This window comes from Girardinichthys multiradiatus, chromosome 8, assembly GCF_021462225.1.
Source record: "Girardinichthys multiradiatus isolate DD_20200921_A chromosome 8, DD_fGirMul_XY1, whole genome shotgun sequence".
Classification (NCBI taxonomy): Eukaryota; Metazoa; Chordata; class Actinopteri; order Cyprinodontiformes; family Goodeidae; genus Girardinichthys; species Girardinichthys multiradiatus.
In genome coordinates, this window is record NC_061801.1 from 33,475,187 (window position 1) to 33,501,438 (window position 26,252).

General features: G+C 39.6%; 2 protein-coding genes and 1 long non-coding RNA gene across 6 annotated transcripts in view; 2 read left to right on the forward strand and 1 right to left on the reverse strand.

Annotated features, from left to right (window-relative positions):
* Window positions 1-3,583: 3,583 nt before the first annotated feature.
* rassf6 (Ras association domain family member 6) lies at window positions 3,584-15,800 on the reverse strand. 3 transcript variants are annotated; one of them, XM_047373690.1, is made up of 12 exons: window positions 15,648-15,800; window positions 11,646-11,717; window positions 10,963-11,041; window positions 10,693-10,853; window positions 10,438-10,538; window positions 9,274-9,279; window positions 8,607-8,806; window positions 6,179-6,280; window positions 5,987-6,038; window positions 5,777-5,895; window positions 4,617-4,714; window positions 3,584-4,366 (listed from the first exon to the last, which is right to left on the reverse strand). In XM_047373690.1, the coding sequence occupies exons 2-12, from the start codon at window positions 11,702-11,704 to the stop codon at window positions 4,291-4,293; spliced, it is 1,053 nt and encodes a 350-aa protein (XP_047229646.1). In that variant the 5' UTR covers window positions 11,705-11,717; window positions 15,648-15,800; the 3' UTR covers window positions 3,584-4,290. The 3 variants fall into 3 exon arrangements, with proteins under 3 accessions (XP_047229646.1, XP_047229645.1, XP_047229647.1); XM_047373689.1 differs by having other exon boundaries at window positions 9,274-9,282; XM_047373691.1 differs by lacking the exon at window positions 9,274-9,279.
* Window positions 13,469-14,922, forward strand: LOC124873155. The gene is made up of 3 exons (XR_007039456.1): window positions 13,469-13,568; window positions 14,261-14,792; window positions 14,879-14,922. It is a non-coding gene; the product is annotated as an uncharacterized LOC124873155 (long non-coding RNA).
* A 192-nt stretch (window positions 15,801-15,992) lies between the features above and the next one.
* musk (muscle, skeletal, receptor tyrosine kinase) overlaps window positions 15,993-26,252 on the forward strand; it is a 92,726-nt gene continuing 82,466 nt past the window's right edge. Inside the window, exons 1-3 of one of the 2 annotated variants that reach the window (XM_047372351.1) lie at window positions 15,993-16,073; window positions 17,427-17,462; window positions 21,996-22,086. In XM_047372351.1, the coding sequence (XP_047228307.1) occupies window positions 16,071-16,073; window positions 17,427-17,462; window positions 21,996-22,086 (130 nt within the window). In that variant the 5' untranslated portion in view covers window positions 15,993-16,070. The remainder of the gene's footprint in view (window positions 16,074-17,426; window positions 17,463-21,995; window positions 22,087-26,252) is intronic. The other variant, XM_047372349.1, reaches the window with a different exon arrangement.

Genomic DNA, 26,252 nt, shown 5'->3' on the forward strand with positions numbered 1-26,252 from the left:
AGTAGATTAGATTATTGCTACTGTGTTCTTACTGGTCTTTGTAGAAAACAAAAAACCATCAGGCAGCTGCATCTGCTCCAAATCACTGTACTGGCCTTCTGTTTAGAAAATGATAGAATTTAAAATCCCATAATTGGTCTGTAGGACACTGAATAGTCTTGGACCTAAATACAACTCAGAATTGCTTGTCAGTAATAAACCATATAGGTCATTTGTAATCTCTTCACTCTGTGTTCCTAAGACTAGAACTAAATAAGGAGAGGCAGCAATTAGTTTTTATACTCCATAGCTCTAAACTACCTGAAAACCTGAGAAATGGAGAAACATTTTTTTCTTAAAATCAGGACTGAAAATAATACTGATTACAGCAGTTTATCTAGGATTGTCAATTATTATTTTTCTCAGTTCCACCCTGTTGTATAATAGCTATTTGCTTATTTTAAATTAGAATTTTAATATTTCTTTCTTTTTATGTGGTGCTTTTATCTTTTTTTCTCTGTAAGCTAGTTTGCTTTACCTCTGTTCCTTCACATTTTTGTAAACCCAGTTTAATTACTTTGTGTGTGAACTGGTGCTACACAAAAAAACATGGCTTATTAAAACAATATAGATGCAAAGAACAGGCAGGACTTTCAGTGTTTCTTTTACATTTTGGGACTTAATATCGGATCTGTCTTACTATAAGTCACTCTCTGTGATTTTTGGTTAACATTTTGGAAATTTATGTGAAAACTGCTGCTCAAATGAACAATGGCCCAGAGTTTGTTTTAACACTGCTTGAACCAAGTTGAGAAAATTGTGAAATTGAAGTTTTTACTCTCCAACTGAAAAAAAAAACCAGAGAAAAAAGGGGTTGAATTTTGTCATTGAGATCTATGGCATCCAAAAAGATCCAAAATATTTTGAATTGCAGTTTTTTCATGTACATATAGTACTTTGAACCTTTTCACATTTTACAAACTTCTGAATGTTTTATTGGGATTTTATGTGTGAGACCAACACAAAGTAGTGGATAATTGTGAGGCTGGAGAAAAATGATGCTTGGTTTTCGAGACTTTTCATCAACATTAATCTGAAAAGTGTAATAGTAATATGTTATCAGCCTCCTTTACTCTAATACATCAGAATAAAATCACATGCAACCAACTGCCTTCAGATCTGACGTAATTAGTAACTGTTTGTAATGTAATCTCAGAATGAGCACTGCTCTGAAATCCTCAGAGGATTCTTGGAGAACATTAGTGAACAAACAGCATCATGAAAACCAAGGAAGATGCCAGACAAATCAGGGACAAATTTACAGATAAACTACCAGGTTGGGCAAGGAGAACTTTAGTCAGAGAAGGAGCCAAGAGGCCTGTGGTTACTCTGGAGGAGATGCAGAAAGCCGCAGCTTCGGTAGAGGAATCTGCAGACTACAAAACTAGCTTTTATGGAAGAAAGGCAAGTAGAAGGCCTTTGTTGGAAAAAACAAAAAGCATAAGATGTCCTGTTGGCATTTTGCCACAAGCCATGTAGGGTGCACATTTCCAAGAAGGTGGATCAGTAAGAGAAGACCAAAATAGAACTTTCTGCCCTACAAGCAAAGAAAAATGTTAAATGGAAAACATTGCACACCACTCTGAACCCATAATCTCTAAAGTCAAACATTGTAGCAGCATCATTCTGTGGAGATGCTTTTCTTCAGCAAGGACAGGAAACCTGTTACAGTGTAGTCCTGGAATAAAACCAGTTTTAGTTGGCCAAACTGTTTAAATGGAGTGGATATTTATTTATCAATTTACCAATGGCCTAATGGCCCAAACAAAGATCAGAATTAGTTCCAGTTCCAGACACTGGTTAGTTTCTAGCTACAAAGCTGGTAGAGATATAACATATAGACTGGAGATGTCATTGCAGTGGAAAATGTTTCCACAAGTATTTACACTGGAGAACTGACTAAAATTTGTTCCACATTATTCAGTTTATTTGTGAAATATTTTGAAAACCATGCATTCTTTTCCTTCAGCTTAACATTTCTGTGCTGGTTTGTGTTGCGTTTCACATATAATGCCATTCCACAAACTAAAGCCAGCAAAAGCAAAAAAACAAAAGTATGGTTTTAGACATGGATATTCTTTTTCAGACGTTCATCACCTACACATGCTTTTTTGGAACCTTACCAGAACACAAAGCCACACCACTGAGGCACACATTGTCGGAGTCTGGGATTTACATTCATTCACCACTAGATGCCGCCAGTGCCTCTGATTTTTTGAACAACTGGTGCTGAGGTGAACAGGTGCTGCCAATCTTCTTTCTACTGGAGGTGTATAAGAAGGCTGGGCTGTCTGCACTCCAGTGCCTGAGTGTTAACCTTCGTGGTAACTTCTCCTGGCCAGAATCCTTGCTTGTCTCTAGTTTTTTGACTCCAGTTTGTCTCACTTCTTCCTGTGTCCCTTCTCACCTGCTATCCTAGTCCTGGCTCCAAGCTCCTGTGTCTCTTTGTTGCTGGCTTCAAGCTTCAGTCAGCCTCTTTCCAAAGTCAAGAGAACCAAGCCTTCAAGAATTGTTTTGGATCAAGTTCCAGCAGACAGCCCAAGCCCTTCGACTCCTAAAGACCTCAGGCAAGCAAACCCTGCTCACCCTCAGCCTTTAACTCTGCATCAAGTCTCAAGAAACTACACCAGGTGATCATTATTTCTGTGAACTGTTGTGTGAGAATCCAACTTCCTACTGCCAGCCCAAATTTTCACCAGGAGCTCCCCATTTACTTTGGATTAATACCCTGACTCAGCAGCAACTAATCCGTCCTCCCAGGCTCTGCATCGTTCTCCCCCAGCCCACCACATTTCCTTAATCTGTAAGCAAGAACTTATATTCATTCCCCAATAATTCTACATCAAACCAGAGTAATTTATCTGGTTTTCCTCCCTGTTCAGTTTGGTGCATACTGTCCTGGCTCCAGCTCCATACCCACTTCCTGTCTAAGTGCACTTGTTAAACTTTTCTCCTGCCTCCTGAGTGTCATTCTGCATGTAGGTCAAATTTGTAAAGAAAACCATGACACACATTTTTCTAGTTCTGACAAAAGGCTACTTCTCTGGGCTACAACCAGATTCCATATGGAAACTCTATCTGGTTTTTAAGGGTGTGTGTGTATATATAACTTATTTACAACGGAAAAATTATTCTCACTGCTTTGTAATATGAGCTTGTCTGGGAAAGCAGTTTTAAAATCTACTCTGCTGTTAAACAGCTCAGTTTCATCTACACTGCCTCAAATGTTTTCTAAAGTGGTTTTCCAATTGTAGGCTTTTGCATGTTATTCAATATATTTTAGGTCATGCAGAGTAAAAAAGTATATCCACATGTTTTCATCTTACCACCCATTTAAAAAATGAGTGTACCTTACATTTGTATTTAGCCCCCATGTCTATAGTAGCTCTAAATAAAATGCAGCATGCATACTACAAAAACAGTTTTGTAAAGAAGACTGAACAAAAACATTCAGTCTCTAGATGTAAAGTAGAGATTTACATCTGTAATGAGGCAAAACCCTCTGTGGGAATGTAAAGGCATAATGGAAGGAAAGATACTCTAGAAAAATCAACAGATGTTTTTATTATGATAAAATACACACAGATCTGTGAAGCTTGATATGTTACAATCTTAAACTCACATTTTACCTAACTAAATTCGGCAACTTCAGCATTTACTTTATTCAACTTGTTTTACAGTTTGACCCCTGAAACAAATTATAGGCTTACATGTAATGCATCATATATTTCATATCGGTGTGAAATAGTGTTTGAAAGGCGCTTTAAATAAAATGTATTACAATAACAGAGATATGAAACTTGTCAAATTCCATGCAGACCTTTTTTTAGATACTAATCAATTTAATTATGAATTTAATTATAAATTTACAGTTAGTGGTATGTAATGTATATACTAGTAATAATCCATTGTCACATGTCTTTCCCCATGTGACTTAAAGATGTAACAACAAAGAGATTATATTCATCCCTTGTTTTATTCAGTAGGCTTCTGATTAAAACTGGCATCAACAATTACAATTGCATAATTCACAGTTTAAATAAAATAACATCAACCTATGTAGAAGAGCGATGCATTTGATTGCTTCTGTAGGCTTGGAATTGGGTGCTTTATTGTATGTGATTCTTTAGTTTGTATTTTTTCTAATTGTTTGTCATAGACCAGATGTGGTGATGTATGAAAATGTTTACATTGTTCACCATTCCTCAAAGATGCTCTTTCTTCCTTTCAGTAACTTGAGTTCAGAAGTGGTTAGACACTGGTCTCAATGTGAGGGGACATCTTAAAGTTCAGCATACGAGACAGACGTCTGTGTTGTTGTTGATACCTGACACAAACACACATGCAGGACGATCGTCAGTCAAAAACAAATCAGGAAAAAAAACCTATGGTAAATAAAAATGATTTCTGGCCCCACCAGGAGGACATGTTGCTGCATCTCTGAGCTTATATCTGTAACAGATTCACTGAAAATATTCATGCATATCGGTAAAGTACTGGTATGGTTAAGGAATTTTTCATGATAATACCATAGTGGCAACATAAAATAAATTTTGTGAATAAAGTCCCCCACTTACTTGTTGATGACCCTTTCTATTTCTCTGTCCTCCTCCTCTCTGAGTTTAAGCAGAACCTGATCCAAAATGGGGAGCTCCAAGTTCAGATATTGAGCAACCTGATAACAGGAGGGGAGAACTTGGTTTTGTATGACTGACCATCACCCAAAATAACTGGAACATTAAATCAAACGTAAAATATTCTACAATATTTGATACAAAACCTGTTTTAAGAGTAAGAAAGGTTGTTAAATATTCTAGTTTGGTTTCATCTACTTTGCCCTTCAGCAATGTAATAACCATCCTTTCTACGTGGTTTCTCATATTTAATCATTATGTCAAATCTTGATCTGGGAGCTAAACAACCCACACCCTGCATGTTTGACTTTAACTGGCATTACTAAAGTTACATCTGTACCCCTGAGTTGGATTTTGATTAACTGTTGTGCAATATTTGTGTTTTTCCTGAAAGGCAAAAAGTATGTAGACAAATGTATTGTTCTGCAGTATGAAAGCCTCAATCAAGTGCATGTCAGGAAAAGACAGGGTAAGTTATTAGAGAAATCCAACAAACGATTAAGTTGATGTCAGTATAGACAGGAGCACATCTAAAATGGTTGAAGATTAAGTGTAAGAGCAAGTAAAAGGAATGTCTGAGTAATGCACTAGATAATCTTGTTACCACAAGCGCAGAGCTTGCTCAGCATTTGCAGTGGGTATGAATTTGCGTGCATAGTGAGGTTAGTACTTTGTACAACGGCCTTACAACAAGCAGAGTAGGAAAAAAGCCACTTCTGTCTCAAAAAAACATCACAGACATATTGGAATTTTGCAGGACTTACAAGGATGGACAACAGAAGGCTAGTGCAAAGTGTTTCTCTAAATACTTCTTTAGATGTTTTGGGACAAGTATAAAATCCATTGTCCAGAGAAGAAATGAGGAGAGTCACCAGTTTTATGTTGTTACAGATTTTAAAACCCCAAATCCTGACCTTGTTGACAACCTTTCATAAAGCAAGTGGATAAATAGTAGCCAAAAAACTGTGATCAATTCAAAGCACTAATAAGAAAATATGTCACCATCAGTCAGGGTTTGGTCCAGAGGTTAACATCCAGTATAAAGCGAATTGGGGAAAAAAAAGATCAACATCATAAACTTATTGGCCATAACTGTAACTCACATCATTGCTGATTTCTTCTTCATGCATGTCCATCAAGAAGATCTTCATTATGTTATCAGAGGGACCCTGCAGTATTCGTTCCCACAGTGGATAATCTCTGTGACTCAGCTTTCTTTTTTCTGGGCAAAATAACATAGACATCGGATCATCTTTACTGTTTTTCTGTTTTTCATTTATTCATCGATTTCCAGCTGAGCAGATAAGCCCTACCTCCACTCTGGTGAACACAGTACAGCGCAAACTCCTGGGGATCATTTTCTATCTGCATTGCAAACAATCAAAATTTAAAAGTTACATAATTAATATTTTGTGTACTCACTATTTTCCTCATAGATCGAAAAGAGAAATGTTCTATGAAGAAATGTGTCTTATAATGTCTTATGGCAAAGGAACCAAACTTGCCTTGAACTTGTTTAGCAGCTGTTCAATGACTTGGTCTGTGGTCATCCTGCTGGAGATGCGAACTTTAGTTGCAGTATCAAAAGTTGGAGTGAATATAGCTGTCTGCAAAATGCAATGAAACATTTAATGCTTAGCTTAGGGATTTTTAAGGGGTGGTCAATTATGAGGTTAGAAGTAGTTAATATCTTATTTGTAAGCAGCTGTATTTTGTGTCTTTATTTCATGGTAAGTCTATATTAGATGTCTTAAACTAAGGGCAAATCGAAGAGGGATCCAGGCCAAAATTGACATTGACGTCTTAAAACAACTGCAATCTAAAAAGAATTCTACATTTATGGAAATATCACTATACAGTTTTATGTAATCACGTTTGTATCAGGTGGGTATTTAAACAGAAGGTGATGAGATTGGAGGTTGTGAGCCACCATAAATCTTCCTGTGGGCAACAATTATTAGGAACAAAAAATGTCAAATGTTTACATCCTTTAAGTAAGGCGATGTAAAAGTCAATCCGAAAACTTAAACCACTCCCACATTTTAGCTTTTTTCACTGATTTACCTTTATATCAGATGATCACTAATATATTCTTTGTGCTACACTGCCTTCTATGTCCTGAAGAGGTATCTAATTATTGAATAAAAGTACTAAATGATTTCACTGAAAGCAGAAGTAGTAAATATTTTCTCTGTATAAGTAATGTAGCATAAACACAGTTTGACTGTGAGTTTAAACTCTCAGTGAAGTGCTGTTGTAAAGGCAGTATGAAGCTGTGAGTACTATTATCTCATGCTAACTGGAAAAGCAGCAATACAGGCTCACAGATCTAAAAAACCTTTGAAATATTTTCAGAGAGTATCAGTGTTTATCAAACTATTGTGTGGAGCTTTAATGCAGACAAAAGATGCCCATGTTGGTCAAAAAACTCTTATGCCCCTTTTCCATGGGCTTTACGTTGGCTGGCTCCACTCCACTCAGCCCGTTTTGCAACTGTTTCCATCATGGGATTTTCCGACCTGTACTGGCTGTCTTGGTACCTGCTCATCAGCAGGTCCCATCAGGACATAGGAGGGCCAAAATGTGACTTGGACAGATTGCTGTTCACTGATTGGCTAGCTTGCTCAGCCTTATGTTAGTGACATGAGAAAGTGTTTGCCAAAGTAGCGGAGAGAATGACAAGCCAAGGATTTTACAGCACACCCCAGTGCTGGAAAAAGCTGAAAATCTCAAGGGTGACTACAAAAATATTAAGAACCACAGTGTCTGGAGGAGGTCAGTGGCTGTAGCACTGTTTCAAAATTACCATTGAGTTTTTATTTTATTTTGCATGTTTGTACTAGAAAATTATGTCCTGTTTGGTAGGCTCACACCGAACGATGAGAGTTAATAACGCTGTAGTGCTTCTTCCTGTCATCTCCAAGCATAATAATACTGAATTAAATTCCACTCGGCTGTCTAAGTTGTGTCACAGTTCATTACATTCTAAGCTTATTCTGTGTCAACGTTTTTCGGTTGTGAGGTTCAGTTTTTTCCTGCAGGAATTGAAAAACGTTAGATTTTTTGGAGCCAAGTAAATTTTTTTTATCTGATAGTATAGAAAGGATTCAACTTTATTTTCCCTGTAAATAATCATCAGCTTCTGTATTTGCTCTATACTGGCCCAGTTCCATCGTCATAATGGTTTAAAGGTTTATAGAGTAGGGTTTGCATAATTTACTGTGAGATTAGAGTTGTTTGGACAAGGGCAATGTGAAATTTTTCCTAGGGAAGCAAACCACAGGGTGCACCATGGGATAAAAAAAGTTATCTGTCAGTTGTGCACTAAATGGGGTTTCTGTGACCTAATTGCATGTTCAGTCAAATGAATGAGAGACCTACTATGCTGTGTAGCGTTTAGGTACTGTATGAAAACATTGCTGTACACCAGGTCTGGCTGCTGACATTAAAGTTGAAATCATATGCACATTTAATCATTAAGTGGTAAATTAAAGGGTTACACTTCAGTTTTTTAAGGGGTCTCAGATGCATTGGCTGTTTAGATCAATTCATATCCGAGAAATGTTTTTTTTTAGCTCTACAAGAAAACTTTCCATTTCTTACACTGTGGTTCATCGGGGGCGTGACCTCATGTTTTAATTATGTGTGGGCGAGAAGAAATAAAGCTTGCCCAGAGCGACATTCATGAAAAAACTGCTAGTGTTTCAGGCTACCTTATCTAGATTCATACTGAATGAAGTCACCTACAGAGTTGTCAACTAAACATAATGTATTGACTGCTTAAAGCATTTTAACAGAACCTTACTTAAAAAACAACCCCATTCATGAACACACGAAGTGAGGAGACAGTGGGCACAGTTTGTTAAATATGAGTGTAAAAGCAGAAAAGTGAAAGGCAGTCGTTCTTTCAGGCCTTGTTAACCATGAACCTACTTTGTAGTTATAGAAGTGTCCATTGATAGAAAAGCGATGCTGTTTTTCTTTCTCTGTTTGTGCTGCAGACCTCCCCCTGCCCCTCCTTTTCTTCACCAGCGAGGCATCGCTCATGCAGCGAACCAGGTTGGATTCTGGCTCCAGTTCAGGAGTCCTCTGCCTCATAGGACGCAGAGTGACAGTCTCATAAACAGGAGGACCTATGAAATGTAAAGACATGCTCACAATGCTACAAAATTATGATTCTATAATTTTACATTTTCTGGAACCATAATTTAAATGCAGAGAAGATTATTTTCAAGCTTGGCAGCAATGATTTTACTTAAATAAAGTCCTTGCTAAAAAAGTCAATACAGTAGCCAAGAAGATCATAACACTATATAATAATTAACTAACATATTTTTTTGAAAATTCTGTAATCAGCAGATTAATTAGTTAAGGGATATCAGTGTTGCATAAGACACTTCTAAAGGGTTAGCAGAAATTGCCACTAGCATGTTGATTAGGGAAATGCAAATCTGTATCATCTACAGGAGATAATAAATCTCTGTGAATTCAAAGTTGGAAGCCTTTCAGGTCCCCAAGCTGCACTGTATGATAATCTGTCATGTCACCATGATCAGAATAGCCATACGGACTTCAGAATATCTTGGAAACTATTGCTTACCACAGTCTGCTATGGTGTCCACGAAGGTAACAAGACAGGGTATTATGCAAAAAAGAAAAACATATATCAACCGGGCATTAAAACTCTGTTTTTTGGAAATAAACTCCTGTCAAGTAACCCCATATGCACAATAGTATATTGAGAAATCAACCAATATTTCTTGTATAGCCAGTAAAAAATTCAATTGGAGGCAGCTGATGGCCAAGATTTGATGCCTCTACCTTTCTTATGGCACTTACTTATCTTTGATTTTATGGCAATTTTGCTGGCCATCCATGGATACAAATTGTGCACTTAGTTTTTCTAAATACTTCCATAATGGATTATTATTGCATTACTTTCTTTGGTTTACAAATTTGTAGCCCCTCACATATAACTTCTAAAGGAGATATATTTATAGTACAGAGACTTATGTTGGAACTGCTTTCTAAGACACCTATTGCTGGTTAGTACTCAAGCCTAGCAATCTTACTGTAGCTTATTTCATTGAGAAGATTCTGTAATGGCACGCATTTAAAACTTGTACTGCTTGTGCTGAGTTATCAGACAAGGTGTGGCCATGTGTTAAAAAATGGCTTATACTATATTAGCTTAATTCATCCTCATAGATATATTGGACAGTTTCGCATACAGCAAAATGCTTTTAGATAAAACTGATTACAGGAACGCACTCTTAGGCTGAAGAAATAAGCCAAAATAAGTCATAAGTCACCATCTAAGACATATCTAGTAATTTTGAGTAATTTTGGTAGGTCAACCACTCCTGGGAAGGTTCACCACTGCTCCATGCATTCTCCATTTATGGATGTTAGCTTTCACTAAGTCATAAAGCCTTAAAAATGATGTTGCAGCCTCACATGGTGAGGCTTGAGAAGGTGAACTCAGTTTTCTAAAAAACATGTGACTATTCACACTTACATTATAATTTAACTGGTGGTTAAATTATGAAATTATAATTTGAAAACTGCATCTTGTTTTTTTCAGGTTATCTTTGTCTGAAAATACATTTTGTTTGATGACCTGAAACATGAGTGTGATGAAAAAAAGAAAACACAGAAGAAAGGAGGCATTACTTTTTCCACACTAATGAATTTAAACATTCAAGCTACTTCTTAAATGCAATGAGAAAACATAGTGCTAGAGTGGAAAACATTAAAACTCAACCTGGTAAAGGATCTTTGATGACTGTTTTCTGTGCTGCCTCTGTCTCTGCCATCTCATCTATCTGGTGAAGCTCATTGTATTCTCCCCATCGTGATATAGTACTAGAAAGAGACCAGGAAATGACATCAGTTATCCCAGAGTCATACAAAAGTTTTTACCTTTTCCATTTGAAAGTTTTTTGCCTTATAAACCTCTGGCGGCTTTTACAGTTTTGCATGCATATTTGTGTTAGAAAATAAAATAAAATATATAAACCTTTTGCTCCCCAGAGGGCTGACTGGACTGGTGGGATCAGCTGAAGCTGGGGGCTCAAAGGGAATAATCTGCTTGTCATCCTGTATTTTCAGCCTGATTGGTCCCTGTACTCCCCAGGAGATGTTCAGAAAGCCCTCTACTGTCACCTCTCCATTATGCCCCTGTTACAGAGACATATATGGCAATGCTTACATCCTTTATATATCTCATTAAGTTATGCTTCAACAATGCCCTCAAAGCAGAGGCAATTTAACATGGTGTGACTCATACCTGAGAAAAGGTGAGATGCAGCTGAGTCTGGTCCTTTAGGAAGCAGTTGTAGGTGTTCAAAAGTGACAAAAACTCTGCTCTAAAATGAATAACTCAATGAAATATGTTGCACAGCAAGAGGAAGAATAGAGCAATGCAACCTACACAGTTCCTTGCAAAGGTATATGTACCTTGAATTGTTTCACATTTCTACATGTTACAATCACAAACCTCAATGTCAGACTGGAAAGAGAGCATCTGAGCACATCAATTTCATTAATGTCAACTCTTGATACTATTACTCAGTTGGAAATGGGTCCAGACTTTGACTAGGCCATTCCAGCACATGTAAGTGCATCGATCTTAAGCATTCCATTGCACCTCTGCCTTTATGTTTAGAGTTGTTGAAGATTGCAGTTGTCATACGTTTTCCATTTTGAAATGAGGGATGGATTGTGGATAATCATTTGTGTCCTGTGAGATGTTTAAATCTTAGGACATTATTTCAGAATCTAACTGTAATCAAATCGAACTTTACAACTTCTCCACAACTTAACTCTGACCTGTCTGTTCCCCCAAGATGCTGTTCAATTATGTTTTCTAACAAACCTCTTAGGTCTTATAGATATCAGAAAAACCGAGACAGCAAAAAATGAAGCAAAATAACAACAACAATGGTTTTAATTTGGTAAGCGGTGAATCACCTAGACAGCGTCCTCCCGTTCCCTGCTTGGACCACCCGGAGCCGAGAAGGTGTGTTCATCTCTCTTCAGCTACTGCGGAGATGAAAATAAAAGTATCAGCACCTCCTGTAATCCTATGTCACCAGAAATTTTAATGAATCCTTGCTAAATCCTAAAGTCTAAAGCAGGATACAAACACAGACGTGCTAGACATGTTAATTCCTGAGTGCATAAAACAAACTGTCTCTGCCAGCGTTGACCTTGAGCTAAGAATGATGGCTAAAACTGCTCCTTCTGCACTCAACAACCATCAAAATGTCACTCCTTCCCAAATGTTGTCAGATAATAAAAGTATTACCTCCTCCAACAATGTAAATCTGAGACCCCTTCTTGATTTAGCGACTTTGTCTCTGTTTCTTCCTTCTTTCTGTGTTTTAAAAAAATCGTTTTTCAGCTTCTCTCTCTCTCTCTTGCTCTGAAGTTTGGATGTTATATTTATCCCCGTCTTCCTAACCATCCCTTTACTCATTCACTTTCTTTATTTTCTGCATGTTTCCAAGAGATGTAATAACAGAGCTCCACCCAGTAACCAGTGATGACAGTGTAGGGCCAACCATTTGTTTTGATTTTGGTCAGAGAACCCGGAGCCTTACACTGGAACAAGCAACTGTTTGAGTATCTTTGCTCCTTCTCTTTTTTTTTTTTTCTTTATTTCCTTTGTTCATCTTTAACATTGTAAAAGTAACAGCAGCAGCAGTTCATTTCATTAACAATTTCCTTTCTTCTGTCAAGCTTTATCTGCCTCAACCTGTTTGGTTTTAGGAAGAACCTACACCATAATACACCATAAATATTTGCTCACCCATCCAAATAATTAAAATCAGGTGTTCCAAACATTTCCATGTCCACAGGTGTATAAAATCAAGCACCTAGGCACCTTCTACAAACATTTGTGAAAGAATGGGTCGCTCTCAGGAGCTCCGTGAATTCCAGCGTTGTACTGTGATAGAATATTATGTGCAACAAGTCCAGTCGTGAAATTTCCTTGTTCCTAAATATTCCACCGTTAACTGTCAGTGGTATTATAAGAAAGTGGAAGCAATTGGGAACAACAGCAACTCAGCCATGAAGCGGTAGGCCACATAAACTGAAGGAGTGGGGACAGCGAATGCTAGCACGCATAGTATGCAGAGGACGCCGACCTTTTGCAGAGTCAATTGCTACAGACCTCCAAATTTTATGTGACCTTCAGATTAGCAGAAGAACAGTGCATAGAGAGCTAGGTTTTCATGGCCAAGCGACTGCAACCACGCCAATCATCGTCAAGTGCAGTGCAAAGCTCTGGTGCAGTGGTGTAAGCACACTGCCAGAGGCTCTAGAGCACCCCCACTGCTCCAGAGTCCAGTCCGGAGTGACAAATAGTACTTCTCTATCTGACAATCTGATGGAGTCTGGGTTTGGCGGTTGACAGGAGAACGCTACTCGTCTGATGTGTAAGTGTAAAGTTTGGTGGAGTGGGGGGGATGTTATGCTGTGGGTTGTTTTTCAGGGCCTGGCCACTTCAAGTGAAAGGAACTCTTGAGTGCTTCAGCATACAAACAAATTTTGAACAATTCTCTACTCCCAACTTGGTGGGAACATGGCCCCTTCCTCTTTCAACATTACTGTGTACTAGTGCACAAAGCAAGGCCCATAAAGACATGGATGAAAAAGTATGATGTGGATGGGCTTGGCTGGCATGCATAGAGCCCTGACCTCAACCCGATAGAAGTTGTCTACAAAGAATTATAGCGGACACTGAGGGCCAGGCCTGCTCAAAACATCAGTCTATGACCCTATGACCTCAGCCTTGCCAGAAGAGTTGAGGTTGTTATAGCTGCAAAGCGTGGACCAACAAAATACTGAACCCAATGGATTAGGAAGTTCATATGCAAGTCAAGGCAGGTAAGCAAATACTTTTGGCAATGTAATTTATCTTAGGCATTTATTTCTGGTTGTCAAATTGAACTGCGCAGCTGCTTAGAGCCTTAAGGCCAGCAGGTGGCACCCAAGAGCCATCATATTCTCATACACTACAGATCCAAGAATTTGTTTTGTTCTTTCAATTTGACTTTTAAATTCTCCCCATTGTTGTTGAAATTGCATATTTCCTAAAATTTCAATTATTTTTTTAATTTACAAATCAAGTAAAATAAGAAAAAAATGACCTGATGGAAGGTGAGCCCCTGCCCCAGTCCAAAGTCTAACAGTGGTTTCTGGTAGCGGTAGGATTGTCCTGCATTTGTTCAATGTATCTTCCCAAACCTGACCAGTTTGCCTGTTCCTGTCAAAGAGAAGCATCCCCACAGCATGATGCTACCATGCCACCACGTGTCACCAGGGGAGACACATGATGGTGTGTTCAGTGTTGAAGGTTTATGCACAGAGACAGGAAGGGACCATTTTTAGATGTAAGTCAAGCTTTAAAATAATTGGAAGTATAAAACACTTTTAAACAATTTCTTAACCAAATGTATCTTCAAGAAATAAATCAGATAACATTTGGTAGTTAAAAATGTATTCTTATATGTTTTATAAGATTATTGTCGGGGTTTGGGTTGTGTTTGTGTATTTTGTGATTGCAACTTGTGTCTCAGTGTTTTCCAGATTGTGCTGAACATCCCAGGTGTGCTGGGTGACAGGTGCGACTTATCCTGCTGATTGCTGGTGGAGTATTTAAGCGGGAGGCTGCCAGTATTTCGACGCCAGAGGGTTTGCCTTCTGTGGTAACAAGCTCAGCCAATGCAAAGTCTATGCTTCGTCTCTCGTTTTGTGGATTAACTTTGTTCATGTGTTTTAGCAGACCACAACCAGGACTTTTGGATTTATGTCTCTGAGCCATGGACTCTGGGAGCTAAGTGTTTTCTGGTTTAACTTTGTTTTGTGGATTTCGTTCTCTACTTCATTGTCGTCTGGATCTTCGACCAAGCTGGCAGTTTCCTGTAACTCTCATCTCCTGGACCAAGAACTAAGCGCTACCTGTCCACCCTCCACCGCTAGTATCAGCACAAGGAAACAGCCTCACCTTTCTCCAAGCACAATTAAGTCACTGCCTAATGATCAATTAAGTAGACTGGACTTCAACAACCCAAATTCCCCTATCCCTGGTGACCTCACTACATCCATTCAGTAAGCCGTTTGTTTCCTTCCCGAAATTTCTTGGTTTTTGCCATCTACGTGGGTTCCCTGTATTTACCACTTCTCTTCCCCAACAGTTGGAGTTTTCGCCTGTTTACGTTCCCTGTTCATTTTGTTTTCCAAATAAACAACCTTATAACTTTACATTCTCTCTCCGGAGTGTTCTCTGTATGTGGGTCAGAGCTATCATGAAAACGATGACAATTATAGATAATTTTCCAGTGGAAAAAAAGCCAAAAGCCAGAATACAAGATTATATTCAATAAAAAGAAAATGTTATTTTATATTGATGTAATATTAGTGCTAAAAAGAAACTTTAATAACACCTCAATAAAGTTGTTTGTTCAGTCAGAAAAACAGCAGATAAAAATGAAACTTGTTTTATATTTGTGTTTCATGGCCACATCCAAGTCAGAGAAGCACAATGCATACATTTCACCTGTATTGGTGATATTATCTACAGCAGACATTGAACCGAGGCTATGTAAACAAGTCTTTGTATTATCCACCATTATTCAGAAAAGGCATGGTTGGTGAGGGGAAAAAGCCACATACACACCCAGTGCCTCATGTTATTGCCTTCCTGTATGTCTTGTATGTGCCTATTCCCTCCTGTAATTGAGTTCCAATGGTAAATCAAAGGCTTTACTTTGCCAACACAATGTCAGTCACAATGATTCTGGTTGAAGGCTTCAACAAATATATTCTCTAAGACACAAAGGAATAAAGCTGGCAATTCATTAACGTAACATAAATAATACCAATCCTAGATCTTTTAAGTATTTGGTTCTTTATAAAGCCACATCAAAGTCATTCCCTTTTAATAGAAAAACACGTTCTTCTTACCTGCCCAGTCTTTCGTCTTATCTTCTAACGATGATTTGGATTTCTACTACATATTTACAGTCGTGTGTTTGTGCATCATGTGTTTGCGTTCAAAGGTCTGAAGAACAGTTCGAGTTGCGGGAGGTAAGCCTGTGTAGCAACACCACAGCAGCTTGTTAATTATTGCAGAACACGTTGAGACAATTCTCAGAGGGAGTGGCTGCCTGACACCAGATATGACTTGACTTTAGAATGTGAATACGTGTGGGTGTGTGTGAGTGTGTGGGTAAGAGGGAGAGAGAGCACAAAGAAATAGACTTCCAGATTTGCAGCTGAACAAATCTTACAGTTTCATAATGCTTCCTAATACTTAAGCTTTCCTAGCTGTTAAGCTCAACAGCATAATTCAAACTGCTTTAGTCTACATAGGTTACTACAGCATGAATGGTAAGTCCTTCAGTCATACATCACAACACAGTACAAAGTTCTGACTGCTTATTTAATACTTTAATAGAGGCACATTGTCTATGATTATTTTTTGTGTGGTTTGGATAAGATGCTTTCAAATAACTTTTTTCATTATATTTTACAGACAGTGCATCATTTGTAACTAGGTAGTTTCAAACTTTAAGGCATAAAACACCCAATCTCTATTATTTTTGTAGAAACATTTAAGAGATTTAAGCAAATCAATTTTAAACTGGGAATTTGTAACACAGTAGAGGTAACAATGTACAGCAAAGTTCGAGAGGCTTTCTGTAACTTACCAGGTACTTTTCTGGAACTTATATGGAACTTACTTGCAATTTTCCTAGAATTTTACTTTTACTTTCCCGCAACTTACCAGAATGAAGAGCTTACTTCCAGAATATCATAAGTACTTTACAGAACTTACAAGACACCTTCTTGGAACTTTCATGAAACATACTATTACCAGAACATATCGAGTACTGTTCACAAACTCCTTGCTTATTTTGCCTTGTCTTTAAATATAATTAAAAAAGGTCCAGGACAGACCTGACAGATAACTTAAAGTTGATTCACCCCTTAGAAGATTTATCTTTTGTTTGGCAAGTTTTGCTGAATAGCTTGTTGCTGCAAAAACACTCCAAGACCTGACAGACTTGACTTGGATCCTTTTCTAAGTGGTATGAAAAGATGCCCTGGGCCTTTCAACGTTGCATTTCTTAGTTAGGCTTGGTACTTCTTATTTCTGCTCAGTGATAAACTGCTTTACCAAAAAATCAATACTTCCAAAAGTTGTCAGGTAGAACGATTACAATCAAAGTTCAAAAGCAAATCTTTAAAAGGACCTTCAGAAAGCCTGAAATTGTTTTTTAAATAGCAATAGAGTATGGACCATTTAAAAAAAAGGAATAAAACATGACCTTGTACCCTATACACAACACAATTTAATCTTGGATGCATGTGTCACCGTTATACCATCAGCAGAGGGAGTCAGATAATCATTTTACATACTCTCTACAATCCTCCTGAACTTTAAGAGCTTCCAGAAAAGAAAGTTGATTTAAGTTGCTTTAATACTGTGTATTATAATTATTTTCTTTTTTTAATTTTGTTCCAAAACTGTTATCTTCTATGTGTTACATGATGTGTTAGTAGAGTCTTGCCCTTTTGTTTGTTTCTTGAAGGAAAGTTGAAAAAGAAGCAAAGTTATCACTTTGCACACAACACCACCTAGTGGACAATTAAAACAGGAAGAAACAGTTTTACTTAGTTTTTACCCAAAGGCATGTATTGCACTGAATAACTATTTTAATTACTTATCTCTGATTTTAGCACAGGTTGTGGAATAAGGAGAAACTATTAGAGTGTGTAAGTACCTCTTTCTTTTTCCAGTTTTACTAGAAATTATTTATCTGTATTTCATAGCATTACATGTTTTTATAACTGCTTTTTATTCCAGGCAGCGGAAGCAGATTGTGGTCAAACATTCATTCATTTATTCATCTTCTATACCGCTTATTTCATAGTGGGTCACGGGGGAGCTGGTGCCTGTCTCCAGCAGTCTACGGACAGGTCGTCAATCCATCGCAGGGCAACACAGAGACATACAGGACATACAACCATGCATACACTCATGCACACCTAAGTGCAATTTAGAGAGACCAGCTAACCTAACAGTCATGTTTTTGGACTGTGGGAGGAAGCCACACACTCTCTAAGGGAGTGCCCGGCCACCCTACGGAGGAAACAGCAGCGGCTCTACTCCGAGCCCCTCCCGGATGGCCGAGCTCCTCACCCTATCTCTAAGGGAGTGCCATCCTACAGAGGAAGCTTATTTCAGCCGCTTGTATCCGGGATCTCGTTCTTTCGGTCATGACCCAAAGTTCATGGCCATAGGTGAGGGTAGAAACGTAGACCGACCAGTAAATTGAGAGCTTTGCTTTTCGGCTCAGCTCTCTCTTCACCACAACGGACCGGCACAGCGCCCCCATTACTGTGGCAGCCGCACCGATCCGTCTGTCGATCTCCCGCTCCATTCTTCCCTCACTCGTGAACAAGACCCCAAGATACTTAAACTCCTCCACTTGAGGCAGGAACTCCCCTCCAACCTGAAGAGGACAAGCCACCCTTTTCCGGTCGAGTACCATGGCCTCGGACTTGGAGAAGCTGATCCTCATCCCAGCCGCTTCACACTCGGCTGCGAACCGCCACAGCGTATGCTGTAGGTCTTGGCTAGAGGGGGCCAGCAGGATCACGTCATCTGCAAAAAGAAGAGACAAAATCCATTGGTCCCCAAACCAGACCCCTCCGGCCCTTGGCTGCGTCTAGAAATCCTGTCCATAAAAGTTATGAACAGGACCGGTGACAAAGGGCAGCCCTGCCGGAGTCCAACATGCACTGGGAACAGGTCCGACTTAGTGCCGGCAATGCGGACCAAACTCCTGCTCCGCTTCTACAGGGACCGGATGGCCCCTAGTAAAGGGCCCCCGATTCCATACTCCTGGAGCACCCCCCACAGGGCATCACGAGGGACACAGTCGAATGCCTTCTCCAGGTCCACAAAACACATGTGAACCGGTTGGGCAAACTCCCATGAACCCTCGAGCACCCTGTAGAGGGTATAGAGCTGGCCCAGTGTTCCACGGCCGGGACGAAAACCACACTGCTCCTCCTGAAGCCGAGGTTCGACTATCGGTCGGACTCTCCTCTCCAATACCCTGGCGTAGGCCTTACCAGGGAGGCTGAGGAGTGTGATCCCCCTGTAGTTGGAACACACCCTCCGGTCCCCCTTCTTATGAAGGGGGACCACCACCCCAGTCTGCCAGTCCAGAGGCACTGTCCCCGACCGCCACGCAATGTTGAAGAGACGTGTCAACCATGACAGCCCTACAACATCCAGAGACTTGAGGTACTCAGGGTGGATCTCATCCACTCCCGAAGCCTTGCCACCCCGGAGCTTTTTAACCACCTCGGTGACTTCAGCCTGGGTGATGAAAGAGTTCAACCCCGAGTCCCCAGCCTCTGTTTTCACCACGGAATGCGTGATGGCAGGATTGAGGAGATCCTCGAAGTACTCCTTCCACCGCCCGATAATGTCCTCAGTCGAAATGATAGTCAGAGACCTCTCCCCAACCCGAAGGCGCAGGGATACGACCCTCTCATCCACTGGGGTAAACCCCAACACGAGACGGCTGAGCTGGGGGGCAACAAGCAAACCCACACCAGCCCGCCGCCTCTCCCCGTGGGCCACTCCAGAGTAGAACAGAGTCCAACCACTCTCAAGGAGATGGGTTCCAGAGCCCACGCTGTGCGTGGAGGCGAGCCCGACTATTTCTAGTCGATATCTCTCGACCTCCCGCACAAGCTCAGGCTCCTTCCCCCCCAGCGAGGTGACATTCCACGTCCCTAGAGCCAGCCTAAGCATCGGGGATCGGGCCGCTGAGGTCTCCACCATCGTCCGCCACCCAATCCTCTTTGCACTGGTCCCTCACGGTTCCCCCTGCAGGTGGTGGGCCCACTGGGGGACGTCCTCGCATCTCTCGTTCGGGCTTGGCCCGGCCGGGTCCCGCGAGGAGCAACCCGGCCACCAGGCGCTCTCCAACGAGTCCCGACCCCAGGCCTGGCTCCAGGGTGGGACTCCGGCTCCGCCGTACTGGGCGACGTCACGTGCCTCGATATTTTATTCTGCAAGCTATTTAAGATAAACTGCTTAAACGAGGGACATTTGCCTTTGGGTGGAGCTTCTCCGCAAACACTAAGCAAGTAAAGCAGCAAAGAGCATTACAGGTCCTTCTCAAAATATTAACATATTGTGATAAAGTTCATTATTTTCCATAATGTCACGATGAAAATTTAACATTCATATATTTTAGATTCATTGCACACTAACTGAAATATTTCAGGTCTTTTATTGTCTTAATACGGATGATTTTGGCATACAGCTCATGAAAATCCAAAATTCCTATCTCACAAAATTAGCATATCATTAAAAGGGTCTCTAAACGAGCTATGAACCTAATCATCTGAATCAACGAGTTAACTCTAAACACCTGCAAAAGATTCCTGAGGCCTTTAAAACTCCCAACCTGGTTCATCACTCAAAACCCCAATCATGGGTAAGACTGCCGACCTGACTGCTGTCCAGAAGGCCACTATTGACACCCTCAAGCAAGAGGGTAAGACACAGAAAGACATTTCTGAACGAATAGGCTGTTTCCAGAGTGCTGTATCAAGGCACCTCAGTGGGAAGTCTGTGGGAAGGAAAAAGTGTGGCAGAAAACGCTGCACAATGAGAAGAGGTGACCGGACCCTGAGGAAGATTGTGGAGAAGGGCCAATTCCAGACCTTGGGGGACCTGCAGAAGCAGTGGACTGAGTCTGGAGTAGAAACATCCAGAGCCAGGCGTGTGCAGGAAATGGGCTACAGGTGCCGCATTCCCCAGGTCAAGCCACTTTTGAACCAGAAACAGCGGCAGAAGCGCCTGACCTGGGCTACAGAGAAGCAGCACTGGACTGTTGCTCAATGGTCCAAAGTACTTTTTTCGGATGAAAGCAAATTCTGCATGTCATTCGGAAATCAAGGTGCCAGAGTCTGGAGGAAGACTGGGGAGAAGGAAATGCCAAAATGCCAGAAGTCCAGTGTCAAGTACCCACAGTCAGTGATGGTCTGGGGTGCCGTGTCAGCTGCTGGTGTTGGTCCACTGTGTTTTATCAAGGGCAGGGTCAATGCAGCTAGCTATCAGGAGATTTTGGAGCACTTCATGCTTCCATCTGCTGAAAAGCTGCATTGAAGCAGTCATTTCTGCCAAAGGATTCCCGACCAAGTATTGAGTGCATAACTGTACATGATTATTTGAAGGTTGACGTTTTTTGTATTAAAAACACTTTTCTTTTATTGGTCGGATGAAATATGCTAATATTGTGAGATAGGAATTTTGGGTTTTCATGAGCTGTATGCCACAATCATCCGTATTAAGACAATAAAAGACCTGAAATATTTCAGTTAGTGTGCAATGAATCTAAAATATATGAATGTTAAATTTTCATCATGACATTATGGAAAATAATGAATTTATCACAATATGCTAATATTTTGAGAAGGACCTGTATATGTTGAAACAATGAAAAAAAAGATTTTAGCCTTTCAAATATATTGTTTGAGCCACAAATAATAAGATAACATTTTCCTAAAACACACCTTGATGACAGACTTGTCTTCTTGTTGGAGTACAATAGTTGAGTGCCTCTGACACAGAATGAATGACCAGCAAATGTAGTGAAATGTCATTCCTTTCTTAAAATAAAACAGAAAGTTCAGGCCGACAGGCAACAGGTGGACAGAAAGGCTGTCTCCTGGATTCTCTGAATCCTGGGTATGCACATGTCAGATTGTTAAGCTGTATAATAAACTTGCATAATAAGCTTGTGTAAATACTGGTATGTAGAAAATATCAAAGGTAGAAATGTTGAATTATGTGTTAGTTGCTGCTTAAGCATTGTGGTGACGTAAATTTGTTAATATCCTTCATTAAAAACAGAAATTTATTCTGTTTCACTTCTGCCAATACAAATGCAGATCGGACAGGAAGCAGAAATATACCAATGCAACTTGTTTAGAATGTATAAAATGTGTTGTTGACCCCGGTGCATTGGAGTGTTGGAGCTTTCAGAGTATAGCTGCAATATCCAGGCAACTGTATTCGAGCAGCTGCCACTGTCTGTCACCAAGTTAAAACACACGCGCACACACTCACAGAGTGACTGGGCGGCTTCATGCTTATCTCACAGAGAGCTCACGAATGTCCCCGGCACACAGTAAAGCAAGGAGATCACCTCTTTACCTGCTATGAGAATCTAACTGTCAGTGTTTTATTTTTCTTTCTCCACAACATGCTTTGTTCAGTTTGTTCATTCTGAAGCCAGAATGAAGACTTTGGAGCATATATTTGCCTTTCACCTGATTCTGGTCACCTCAGCTTACAGCACACAGAGAGGTAAGTGATAATCTTTTGAGTAATTACTTCACTGTCATGTCATCTTTCCCTGAAGATAATGGCATTTCTTACAACTTTCGAGAAATGGATAGAGAATTACAATGACCTGCAGTGATAACCTTCATACCCTGCATGAAAAGCAACCTGGTTTCTAAAGGCCAACTTAGTGGAAATTTAATTAACTCTGTTCCCTCCCTACAACTTGGGATATCCTGTCTGTAATTTATGACAGAGGAAACTGAAAGCCTCAGGTGTATCACACATTCTAATATAGAGCAGTTCAGTTATGTACAAGGCAACTGCATCACAGCTAACATGGTTAGATCCTCCTGCTGAAGCAGTAAGTGAAGCTCTGTATTACGGACATGTGATATGAGCAACATATCAAATGTTGGCACAAACAGTTCGTGAGCCTGCAGGCATACATGCTTAGAGAGTGTGGAGCACCAAGGCAAGCTGCACAGAGAAACAGGTGGCCTTTTTGTTCTTGGTGATCCACAGGAGCTACTGTACAATAAGTGGCACTGACATGGTGGAAGTTTGGGCTTAAAATAAAAATACAAATCATAAAAAAGAAAGCTAATATTGATGTGGTTGGCATTCTTTTGTCTTAGAATAAAATTACTATCAATATTTCAAATCACTCTCCACATGCAGAAAAAAAAACTTTTATCTTTTAAAGTTAATTTGGAAAAGACAGAATAAATTCCATCGTCATATCTTCACAATTCTCTCAACATTTATTGGTACAAATGTGCCAAAACCTTAAAAATAAAGGAATCTTTTAGGGTAGAAAAGAAGCAGGAACTCATCTATAAAGCAATTTTTACATCTTCTGCTGTTAATACTTTGGACACCCCCATTTTCCCAATGGGACTGTGCTTAGTCTTTTCTTACATTTCACATAGCTGGAGGATACAGAAAGAGGGGTCTTTGACCATTCCTCTTTGTACAATCCCTGCAGGTCATCCAGAGTACAGAGTCCTCTTTTGCACTCTTCAGATTTTCCACAGGATTTGGGTTTTGAGAGTGAGATGGCCATGAATGAACAGGGATTTAGTGTTTAAGGAACAGTTCGTGTTGCTTACCAGATGGTTTGGATCATTATCTGTCTGAAAAACCCAGTGATGATCCATTTTCAGATTTTGGCATTTATTTACATAAAATGTCGTGGTATTTAAAATTCTTCTTGGTGCCATGGACTCTAACAAGTGGCTCAGGGCCTTTGGAGGACAAACAGCCCCTCAGCATCACAGACTCATAGGGCTATAGGTTCTTCAACATGTTCATTTAGTGTTTCAGGCCAATAGTCCCAATAGTGTTTAACTTATTTCACACCTTTATGTTACTTATAGTAGAACAGAGAATGCTTTCTCTTGGCTCATTCCCAAACAAATAAAAGCCATAACTAATGGCTTTTGGTGAGTTTTTATTTTTAACCTTGGAAACCATCCTTTTTGGCAAGATAAACTTGAGTCCTTGTCCACTGTCTACTTTTGAATTAATATTTTCACTGTAGATATTGACAAGCACAGGCCAGTATCATTTATTATAGAAAAGAGCAATATACAACTGTCTTGCCTGAATGATATGTGTTCCTATTTCTAATTTTGAAAAGTGGCTAAGTAGGGAAATGGGCCTCTGTGTCATGTCATATTGATTATAGGAAAACAGGAAGTAATTATTAGTGAATATTTTCTCAAAATAAATTTTAAAGGTCAGTCAGTCATTTTCTACCGCTTATTCCATAGTGGGTCGCAGGGGAGCTGGTGCCTATCTCCAGCAGTCTATGGGCGAGAGGCAGGGTACACCCTGGACGGGTCGTCAATCCATTGCAGGGCAACACACAAACAACCAAGCACACACTCATTCATACACCTAAGGGCAATTTAGAGAGACCAATTAACCTAACAGATATGTCTTTGGACTGTGGGAGGAAGCCAGAGTACCTGGTGAGAACCCACGCATGCACAGGGAGAACATGCAAACTCCATGCAGAAAGACCCTCGGACAGGAAACGAACCCAGGACCTTCTTGCTGCAAGGCAACAGTGCTACCAACTGCGCCACCGTGCAGCCCAATTTTAAGGGTGACAATGTAAAAAAAAAAAAAACTTAGTACCTAGTCATATTTATTTTATAAGAGCTGTAAGTGGTTTAAATAACTGTGGCACCAGTTATTTTGCCATAAACAATTATTTTTTAAGTTGGGATTTGGTGTCCTTACTGAATAAATCACTCAAATTCCAGCCTGGACTTTTCTTTATATTATGCTACTGCAATAAAAAAAAATGATTTATTCTAAGGTTCTACATATCTTTACCAGGGATGCCAATTAGTGAAGAGGGAAAAGTTTTTCTGTGAATCACATCTTAGAATAATGTTATATTTTAAGCATGTAGACAGTCTGAATATCAACCAATTTCACAAAACACAAGACCTAGTTTGTTGGCCATCTGCAGTTTACCAAGCCATCATTCGAAGTGAAATCTCAATTTAAAATTGTTTTAAGTATGGAATGGGCAGGGCAACCAGTCGGGGAAAAAGCTAAATCTGTGTAAAATAAGAGGCTACACAAACAGCAAAGGCCAGAAGAGTTTACTTCAGTACTTTATCAGTTCTTGTTTTCAAATTAGATGTGACACATCTGAGCAAACATAACACTGACAATCAGAAGACACTGAGGAAGGAAACATACACACTGCAGCACATTAAAATGTAGCATATAATAAAATGTGTATAATCTTTAAAGCTAAAGTTTAAGATCATCAAATAATCTTTGGTGCCAATGTTTTTTTTATTTTTTTTATTTACCGTCAGCTGTTCAAGAGTCAAACAGCAGCAAAAACCTGAGGATGAGAACTGAAATGTTCTACTTGAGTCATATAGAAATATTTGTTCTAAAAGAGGCAAAATAACCTTTAAATACTTTTCCCTTTTCCTCATATGCTTTCTTTTCGTGCTGTCCCCAGTCTGTCTTGTTTTCTTTTCTGTACTGTCAGTTCCCTAGTTCCTTTTTAAGTAAATCCAAATGTGTCTGATCTGAAGACAAACACAAACAGTTACTATTACCTCTACTATTGTCTTCCAACCGAACCCACCCAGAGAAACCTTCTGCTGTTTTATAGTTTACCTAAGATGAAATATTTATGGTCTCGCTTTATGTGACTAAAAATTAAATTAGTTGCATTCATGTTTCTACTTATTTTAAACAGCACATAGATTTTACCTTTTTATTTGAAAAAGGCAAGGCAAGGTAAGGCAAGGCAAGGCAAGTTTATTCATATAGGACATTGCTGAAAAAAGACTATTCAAGGTGCTTCACGTGATGAAAAAAAATATTTTGCAGTGACAAAACACATTAAAAACTATATTGCTGTGGAATGATAAAGCAAAGTAAAAAAAAAAAATCAGTAAAGAAATGTTGGACCGTGGACTAAAACTAATGAATTTTAATATTTTAAGGCTGAACGAGCCCCCAGTCAGCACTCAGTGTTTTTTTGTCTATATTTTTTCTTAACATAAAATCAAATGTTTCTCCCTGGGGAGGAGGCAATTCCTTAGAGGAATAATATCAGGCCAGAAGAGTTCTATTACCCAGGTGGGTAATAGAGGAATATTCCTTTAAAAAAGTGTCAGAGTCTTCTCTGTGCTCTGTAACCTTCCCCTAACTATTGGTAGGAGGGCCCAGCTCTCTCAGAGAGGGTTCTTCTTCAGTGAACTGCTTCTCACCGAACACAGCGAGCTCCGCCATGTTCAGTTTTGAGGTAAAAAATCCCAAATCCCCTTTGTCCCCACTGGGAAACTTTATTGTAATTTTTTTAATTTTAATCTCATTAGCAGGACCTTTTTAAACTTTTATTATATTATTTGTAAGTCTTTTAAAATTTTGACTTTAGGCCTTTGGTTATATATCGTTTTTGTTTTTTCGAGCTATTAAGCAAGTAAGTCACTCGATGCTTTTAGTTCCATATTTGTTTTTACATAAAATCAAACGTTTCTCCCTGGGGAGGAGACAACTCCTTAATCTCTTTGAGACATTATGCATCTCGAAACAAATATGCATCTTTTGAAACTGGTCCACAATAGGACCAAGAGTAAGGCAGTCTGACAACAGAAAGTACATAACATTTTCCAAGCGACGCACTCAGCTCATGGCTTTTTATC

What these genes read in the sequence shown, in the direction of transcription:
- rassf6 (XM_047373689.1), bottom strand. Translation starts at nt 11,704, where the DNA reads ATGAACACACCTTCTCGGCTCCGGGTGGTCCAAGCAGGGAACGGGAGG. An exon ending in AGCCCTCTGGGGAGCAAAAG is followed by an intron (nt 10,539 to 10,692) that starts GTTTATATATTT and finishes GTCTCTTTCTAG; the next exon opens with TACTATATCACGATGGGGAG. An exon ending in CTGTGTTCACCAGAGTGGAG is followed by an intron (nt 5,896 to 5,986) that starts GTAGGGCTTATC and finishes TATTTTGCCCAG; the next exon opens with AAAAAAGAAAGCTGAGTCAC.